Genomic DNA, 9,046 nt, shown 5'->3' with positions numbered 1-9,046 from the left:
TTCTGTTGCATGTCCACATCTTCCACTTCCAGCCAGACAAATTGCCCCGCTCACGCAATTTCCACATTTCCAAGTGACTCGGCGATGACTAGAGCATAAGTGATACACCACCAACAAAGGAACAAAACAAAAGTATGAAATGTTCAGACAAACCGCAAATTGGAGTGTCATCCTTTCCACTTGGAAGTTCTTAATTTTTTCAGCAGTCTTGGCTAGTTTACCGATTATAAAAAAGGTTTTCCTTTTACCTCCAGGAAAGCTATAACTATTCATATGAATCTGTCTGAAATATCTTTTCTATATGAACAAAGAATTCTCCGCACTTCATTAGTATTCCTTTCTGCATTTCATAAGCATAAAGCTTCACTCCATCCGTTCTAAAACATACTCCCTCCGTTCCTAAATATTTGTTTTTTTAGAGATTTCAAACGGAGTACCATATACGGATGTATATAGACATATTTTAGAGTGTAGATTCACTCATTTTGTTCCGTATGTAATCACTTGTTAAAATCTCTAGAAAAATAAATATTTAGAAACGCGGGGAGTAGTATGTTTGAGTTTTACTGTACACGATGGAAAGACAAATAGTCAGTACAAGCGAAAGGCAACTGGATGCAGAACGATCAACAAAAAATAAACAACATTCCAAATTTATAGTACCACAACCTCCGTATACTACCACTGTAACTTATTATAAGATATTATTTTAAAGTACGCTGATCTCAAAAGAGGTCTCATATTATATTACAGAAGGAGTAATATATTAGCCTTCTTTTTCCTCGAAATTGGTCATATATATTATATTATAAAAGTTTATCGGAAGTACAAATCATCTCAAACATAATAAAAATTACATTGAGATTTCTAGACCACCAACGACCAATACTGCTACCAGAGCGCGCCACTGTCGCTGCTCCCCTACCAGAGACAGCTTGACTTCGTCGATGACAGTCAGGAAGTCCTAATACACGTACCCCTAAGAACCAGCGTCCTGGAGCCGCAGTCGTCGTCGTTGATCCCTTGCATAGATATGAAGCACCTGACACCAAATCTCATCACATGAGAACCTCATAGCCCGAAGGAGCCGACATGAATTAGAATTAGAGCTCCATTGCCTGCGTCCACACGGACGAACGCAAAAAGGATCGGAGCCCGACAGACAAATTTGAAGAAGAAGCGCCGCCAGCCGCCCGAGCGTCGCACTTGAGAGGACTAAAAAAACCCGAATCTAAACTACTAAACTGAGCGGTGGCACCGGGATTCTCGTCCCCGCCACCGGCCATCGGAGCGGCAGGCGGAGGGAGGCGAAATCAGATTGCTTTTAAAAACGCCTCATTTTTCCTTAGGCAATTTTACAAACTCCTACTAACACCATTGTACATTTAGGACTGGCTCACACTAGAAAACTTTGGGCTGGTTTGTAAATGGCTAGGTCCGAAGAAGCTCAGCCCGTGGAACGTCTAACTCTATGCATGAACACTGTGTGCGATCGCCCCTATGTCTGGCTTATAGCGAGACATAGGGAAGCCTCGCGTCAAGGAGAGCGTCAGATGGGTCGGCCCATGTGAGCGGGACGCCACAACCTCATTTATTTGTTTTTTATTTTCATATTTTTTACCTTTTTATACTTCCAAATATCCTAAATAAAGTTTGCGAAAAACACTTTACAATTAACATTTGAACCCAGCGTTTGTAAAATGTAAAATATGTATAGATAAAATGTTTCTCATGTTTATATGAAAAATGTATATAAAAAAATACAGTCTGTGTGAAAAAAGTTGATCAAGTATTAAAACAATATGTTAATCAAAGCATTTGGAAAAAAATGTTCAACAAGTATTTAATTGTTAATCAAACATTATAAAAAAAGTTAAATGTGCATAAAAAAACATTGACCGTGTTATAAAGAAAATGTTAATCTTGTATTAAAAAAATGTTAACAAGCATTTGAAAAATGTTAAATAAGTATACAAAAAATGTTGACTATTTATGAAATAATGTTAATCCTGTACTTGCGAAATGTTTATCTAGCTTTTATAAAAATATATATTAAATGTGTATAGAAAAATTGTTGACCATGCACTAAAAAATGATAATATTGTATTTAAATTTTTTAAACGTGTATTAAAAAGATGTGTTAGATATATAAAAAAGCCAAACATGAATACCAAAAAAAAGTAATCATGTATTCAAAAATGCCAAACATGTATATAAAAAATTGTGCTGATCTTTCGGAAAATGTCGAATGTGTACTGAAAAAACATGACATGTATTTAGCAAAAAAGGAATGGATAAAAATCGACAAAGAAACTAAAGAAAGAATAAAACCCAATTTAACCAAAAGGAGATACAAAGAAACACGAAAAAGAAAAGAAAAATTGAAGAAAGCCAATTTGCAAAAGCTGAGAAAAAACAAGAAAATCGATGAAGACCAAGAAAGAAACAAAGAACACTAAGAAAGAAAGAAAGAAAAACATAAAAACAATAAAAGCAAGAAGAAAACCAATAAAAACAAAGAATAACCCATAAAACTGTGAGAGCCAAGAAACAAACGAAGAAAATCAAAGAAAAAATAACAAAGAAAGAAAAGATAAGAAAGAAATAGTAAAAACCAAGAAATAAAAAACCACTAGAAACCGAAAAATAAAGAAATAAAATTGATGAAGAAATAAAGAAAAACAGAAAGAAAAAAACGAGAAAACAGTGAGGAAATAGAAAATAAATAAATAAAACACTTATGAATGTAACCCAGCTTAGGAAACAAGCAAACTCGACAAAACCCCGAAATTACTACTTGAGGAGTACTCGTTGCAAAGATCACTCCAACTCCCAGGTTGCGACAACCGGGGAGTTTTCCCTTTTTTCGTAGATCCGTTTATTCAAAATATTTTATCTCTCAAACCGTGCGTCCAAATCTCGAACCGCTTTCACCGTTGGATTCCTCGCGTCGAGATCTACAAAACTAAAAAAAATGTTGATAGGTTTTGATGAACTTTTTTCACGAAAAAAAGGATGAAAAAAAACGGACAAAAAAACCGAACAGGGAGCACGGGTTTTTTCCCTTCCCGAAAGAGGCACGCCCACGAAATCACCATTGTGCCTCTCGCGAAAGTAAAACCGTGACTCTCGCGGAAGAAAGAAAAAAGAGAAAACGCGTTCTTTTATTTCGTTTCCGAGAAGGCACGGCCGTGACTCTCGCGGAAGCAAAACCACGACTCTGCGAAAGGAAAAAAATAGAAAACGTGTTTCTTTCGTTTCCGAGGAGGCACGGCCGTGACTCTCGCGGAAGAAAAACCACGACTCTCGCGAAAGGAAAAAAATAGAAAACGCGTTTTTTCGTTTTTGAGAGGCACGGCCGTGACTCTCGCGAAAGTACAACCGTGCCTCTCGCGGAAGCAAAACCGTGACTCTCGTGAAAGGAAAAAAAACAGAAAATGCGTTTTTTCCGTTTCCGGGAGGCGCGGCCGTGACTCTCGCGAAATCAAAACGTGCCTCTCGCGGAAGCAAAACCGTGACTCTCGCGAAAGAAAAAAAAACGCGTTTTTACGCGTGAATTTTTTTCCCCAATTTTTTTCATTCAAAAATCTAAGGATGACCGGTGGAAAACCAAAACATTGAAAAAACGAAAAAAAAACCGTTTAAATAGCCGAAACGCGTGCAGAAAAATAAAAAAAATAAAATACGACGGGAGCGTCTAGAGTGCGACACGTGGCGAATGACTGAGAGTGCGCCAAGTGGCGCTGATAGTTGCCAGGCTCCCGAAGAAGCTTTCGTTAACTAGTGGCTCCCACAAAAACCAGCCAAGAGCCGACAAGAAAAAGAAAACGAGAATGGACCGGCCCGGTACAGCTGGGGGTAAAACCTTCGTCGAGACGTGGTCAGGTCTCTTTTTTTTTAAAGGAGGCAAAAGACTTGCCTCATTCATTAATTAAGAGGGGGGAAAGGAGTTTAAAATTTGTGTTACAACACCCATCGTGTTACAACACCACTACAAAAGGCCTACTCTCGCGGCATGATAGATCACAATTTCTTTGCACCAGCGGTGACCCAAGTTTGAGCCTCAATCTTGATGTTAGCTAGTAGAACCGTCGGTGGGGCACTCTTGAGTTGGAAGATGCGAGCGTTCCTTTCATTCCAGATTGTCCAAGAGGTGAGCATAGAGAGGGTAGCCATGGCCTTCCTATTCGGTATGGTAGAGTCGGAGAGCCCGATCCACCACTCTTTGGTTGACCGTGCCAAGTGCCAAGTGGAAGTGTTGATGCTTTCGAGCTGGAGCCAATCTTTTATCATTTCCCAAAGTCTAGTAGTGTACCGGCATCTGAAGAGGAGGTGATCGATGGACTCTTGCATGCGCTTGCAAAGAGGACAAAGCCCACAATTGGGCCACCCCCGTTTGGCCAACCGGTCAGCAGTCCATACCCTATTTTGCATGGCCAACCACGCGAAAAATTTGACCTTGGGCGGGGCCCAGGCCTTCCACACTGCAAGCTCCATGGGTGAGCGGGTGATGCCAAAAAACTGGGCCAAGTAGGCGGACTTGGCACTGTAAATCCCGCTCTCTGTGTGTTTCCACACAATGTCGTCTTCGGCGTGTACCTCAAGAGGGAAGTCGCGGATGGTGGACCAAAGCTCAATAAATTGTCGAAGATGTTCGAAGGTGAAGTTGGGAGTGATCTTGATCTTGCGAACCCAAGCATCATCTTGGAGGGCTTCCCGAAGTTTCCATGTCTTCCGAGAGGAAGCGGCGTAGATAAGCGGTGCAATGTCTCTTGGCTTGCGGTCCCGCACCCAAGGGGATTCCCAGAAGGGCGTGCGCGCACCGTTGCCAACGGTTATGGTCGTTGAAGCATAGAAAAGATTTTTGTCCATCTCGTCGCATGGATTGCCGGTCCCAACCCATAGCTTGGTAGGTTCCTTCCATTCGAACCAAAGCCAACGCAAGCGAAGTGCCCTTGCAATTTTCTCCGTGTTTAGCACCCCAAGACCTCCATATTCGACCGGTCGACATACAGATTCCCAATTAACTTTGCACTTCGCGCCGGTAGTCTTATCTGTTCCCGCCCAAAGGAAAGTTCTCTCAAGCTTGTTGACATTGTGGAGGATGCTTGGTGGAACGATCAATGGAGTGATGAAGTAGATGGCTTGTGAGGATAGCACAGACTTGACAAGGGCAGCCCGACCAATGGCTGTGATATTTTTCCCATCCCATGGAACAAGTTTGGAAGCAGTATTGTCCACGAGGAATTGGAAATCCCGAACTTTTAGTTGCCAGACCGAGAGAGGTAGCCCTAGATATTTTATTAGGAATGAAGCCCGGGCAGCAGGAAAGTTCTGGAGGATGGTGTCGAGGTGTAGGTGCCTGCACCGAATCGGGACCACCGAGCTCTTCTGGAAGTTAGTGCATAGTCCCGTGACGTCACCAAACGCATCGAGCAACATGGAGAGGTTGTCAATATCTTTCTTGATGGGTGCAATGAAAACGGCCGCGTCATCGGCGTAGAGGGATGTTCTCATGATGGGCCCACGACCACGGATTTTGTGAAGCAACCCCTTCCTAGTAGCCAGCTCGAGGATCTTTTGAAGTGGATCAATGGCAATGACAAATAGCAAAGGCGAAAGAGGATCCCCTTGCCGGAAGCTGCTTCCATGGGCAATGGGGCTGCCGGGGATGCCGTTGAGAAGAACCCGCGAGGAGGAGGTGCATAAGAGGGCGGTGATCCAATTCCGAAAGGTGCTCGGAAACCCCCTCTGTTGGAGGATGTCAATGATATACTCCCATCTCACAGAGTCAAAAGCCTTTCTTATATCAAGCTTGAAAAGGAGGGACGGAGTTTTGCTCTTGTGAAGGCGACGCGCGAGATTTTTCACATACATGAAATTGTCATGGATACTCCTAGTCTCGATGAAAGCACTTTGCACGTTGGAGACAAGCTTGTTCATGTGAGGGGCTAGCCGAATTGCTAAAACTTTTGCCACAATCTTCGCAATCGCGTGGATGAGGCTAATAAGCCGGAAATCGGTGATCCCCTCAGCACCCTCCTTCTTAGGAATTAGTACAATGTTTGCAGAGTTGAGCTAGTGGAGGTTTGCCGTGTGCAGGTTGCCGAAAAGAGAGACTACCCTCATGATGTCATCCTTGATAATGTCCCAACAACTCTTGAAGAACAAACCGATGAAACCGTCTGGCCCGGGTGCTCTCGCTGTAAACAGCCTGCAAAAAAGAAAAAAAGGTCTCGCTGTAAGCAAGATACTCCCTCCGTGTCAAAAACGCTCTTATATTATGGGACGGAGGGAGTATAACATCTGACACACAATACGGAAAAACAACGTTATTTCAGCGGTGCAGCTAGTTGAAATTTGTAACTCAAGGCCAAAACTAGACTGCATTAGTTGTCTTGATGATGCTTTAGTCGACCGAGATTGTTTTAATTTTTGTGGACCGAGTTTAGCCATCAGATTAGTATGGGGATTCGGTTTTTGACACCCCAGGTCTAGAACAAAATTGAGTTTTAAATCGTGTGGTAGACATCCAACGGATTAGCTTTGCATCAGCACGCTGAATCATGAACAGAAACAAGATTGCACAAAGACATGTTATACGTCGATTCGCTTGATAGTTTACCCAGTGAAAGTGCTATTGCCTAAAGCAAATTCGCTATCATACAGAAGTGACATTGACGCAGGAGAAAAGGAGAGCCGAGGGACTGCGAGGGGCACACATGGCCGCCTAATTGCGTGGTGAATCTTGTCTGGTTGACTTCTTCAGATCCAGTCCAGCCCCTTCAACTGATCGGCGGCACATGCAGCGCCGGCCTGCCGTGAGCAACTCCGGTGACCCGCGTCTTGATTCTTCAACCAAGGCGAGTCTCCTCGATCCCGCACTGATCAGTTGGCCACGGGCGACGGCGGTTTCGTGCACTCAGATCTTGTTGGACGTACCCAGCCTGCCGCTCTGGCCGGTTAGCTCGTGACGGACACCTCCCAGGACTCCCGGCGTGCACGCCCGGACTCCGTTCCCGAAGAGAACTGCTTCTGCCTCCGGGCGGCCGCCCTGGCCGCCTGCCTGGCGCAGGCGGCGTCGAGCTGCGTCTGCTCGTGGCGGCACTCCTCGCTGCAGTAGGGCGTGTCCCCTCTGTACATGAAGATGTCGCTGTCCCGCGCCAGCGGCTTGGTGCAGAGCGCGCACGCGTCCAGCGCGTGCACGCCGGGCTCGCCGACCGGCTCGGCGTCGAAGAAGAAGGCGCAGGCTACCGATGCGGCCATGTCGAGCTCGTGCCCGTAGCTAGCTTGCAGTGGGTTGTTGGTCTTGGTGCGCCGGGAGTGGGAGGTTGATTGAGTGTTTGCTGTGCTGAACCAAACTAGGGTCGTCTTGGTATATATGGGACGGGCACTGACCGGCGAGGACGGGCACACAGGGCCACGCAATACCATGCGCCGTCCGGACAAGGCTAACCATGGACGAGGGAGCGGTTCGGTTTCTTTATTTGAGCTCCAACCACGGCACGGACCCAGGGCGCCATGCGGTGGGTGGCCCGGCGGCAGACGTGGGTGCACGGCGGCGAAAACGACGGGAAGTATGTATGTCCGGGCGAAGTGGACGGGGTCCCGGCCACTGATAGCAACGTACAAGGCTCGCTCCATAGACGTCGCGCTCGATGTACCCCCAATACCTGTGTGCTAGCGCCCCTAGTCTTGGAGTATAGCTGTACAGGACAGGAATACCATGGGCTGTTGGGAACGAAATACAAGTACTGAAGTAGTACCCCTGAACAAACAAATGCTCGCTGCACTTTTCTAAAAGCGGTGCTTCCCGTGCAGGAATCCTAGGGAAGTGCAGTGCGTGCGCGTGCGCGCTATGACGACAGGCAGCACCGTGTCGTTCGTTCGTCGTGGAATTCATCGTGGTATTTCCTTCATGACTTTGATTCCATACCAGTCGTTCGTCGTGGAATTCGACGCGCTAAAATTGAGTGGTAGTCCAGTTGTGCAGTTGTGGAGATTGTACGATAAACCACAGATAACCGATTGGTCCTTATTGAGCACGACATGCAGTAGTCATTGACTTAATTTACGAGCGGAACGACGTAACCGACTGGTCCTTAAATAGAGGCATAGCCACTACACAAGACAGTAGCGGAGACACTGGGAGCATGACACGCGTATAGATCTTGTCCCGCACCCTGCGCCCACAAGCAAACCGATTCGTGCACCCAGCCGCAGAGAACCATTACGCAGAAAAAGGATGCGGCTCCGAGCATCTCCAACAGCCGCGGCAAAAGGCGCGCGTGCGGTAAATCGAGTTTTTAACGCGCGCGGGACGTTTCGACGCGCTCCAGCGTTGGAGGGAAAGTCACGCGCGCGGGAAAAGGCGGCAGGTCGCGCGCTATTTTTGGCGCAACTTCCGGCGCGCCTTTAAATTGCGGCGCTCGCCACGTGCCTATTCCACACACTTCTCTTCCTCTTCTGCTGCTACGCGCGCCTCCACCGCTTCCTCGTTTGCTTTCGCTGCCACGCGCGCCACCGCTCCAGCGCCCCGCCACCGACGCGCCACCATGTCGCCGCGCCTCCGAGGAGCGTCGGGCTACCGCGGCGTCCGCGAGTGCCCCAACGGCGAGTTCTACTCCGAGATACGGTCCGGCCAACTCCGGCTCGGCCTCGGTACCTTCGAGACGGCGCACGAGGCCGCCCGCGCGTACGACGCAGCGGCGTGGCGCCTAGGCAGGCCGCGCCCGCAGATGAACTTCCACGACGTCCACACGCTCCAGCAGGCGCTGGACGTCGCCCCGCCGCCTCGTGTTCGCACGGTCGGCAGCGCCGCCTCCTCGTCGCCCATGAGGACGAGCGGGTCATGGTGGAGTGGCGCCAGCGCCACCCGGAGGACGTCACCTACGAGCAAGCCTACTGGGCATGGCGCCGCGAGGAGGAGACGCAAAGGCGCCGCGATGAGCGGTTGGACAGGCGTCGACGGAAGGCCCTGGCGTTATCGCAGTGTGAAATCGTTGATAATGGTGGGCAGACGATCTTTACGTCTGATGATGATCGT

General features: G+C 47.4%; 1 protein-coding gene across 1 annotated transcript; it reads right to left on the bottom strand.

Annotated features, from left to right (window-relative positions):
* Nucleotides 1-6,582: 6,582 nt before the first annotated feature.
* Nucleotides 6,583-7,582, bottom strand: LOC123050004 (FCS-Like Zinc finger 2). The gene has a single exon (XM_044472852.1). It carries the CDS (start codon nt 7,432-7,434, stop codon nt 6,964-6,966), a length of 471 nt encoding a protein of 156 aa, XP_044328787.1. The 5' UTR covers nt 7,435-7,582; the 3' UTR covers nt 6,583-6,963.
* Between the last annotated feature and the right edge of the window lie 1,464 nt (nt 7,583-9,046).

This window comes from Triticum aestivum, chromosome 2D, assembly GCF_018294505.1.
Source record: "Triticum aestivum cultivar Chinese Spring chromosome 2D, IWGSC CS RefSeq v2.1, whole genome shotgun sequence".
Lineage (NCBI taxonomy): Eukaryota > Viridiplantae > Streptophyta > Magnoliopsida > Poales > Poaceae > Triticum > Triticum aestivum.
The sequence above is the reverse complement of the archived record's forward strand: the minus strand, read 5'-3'. Positions and strand labels throughout refer to the sequence as shown.

Coding starts and splice junctions, on each gene's coding strand:
- LOC123050004 (XM_044472852.1), bottom strand. CDS start 7,434: ATGGTATTGCGTGGCCCTGTGTGCCCGTCCTCGCCGGTCAGTGCCCGT.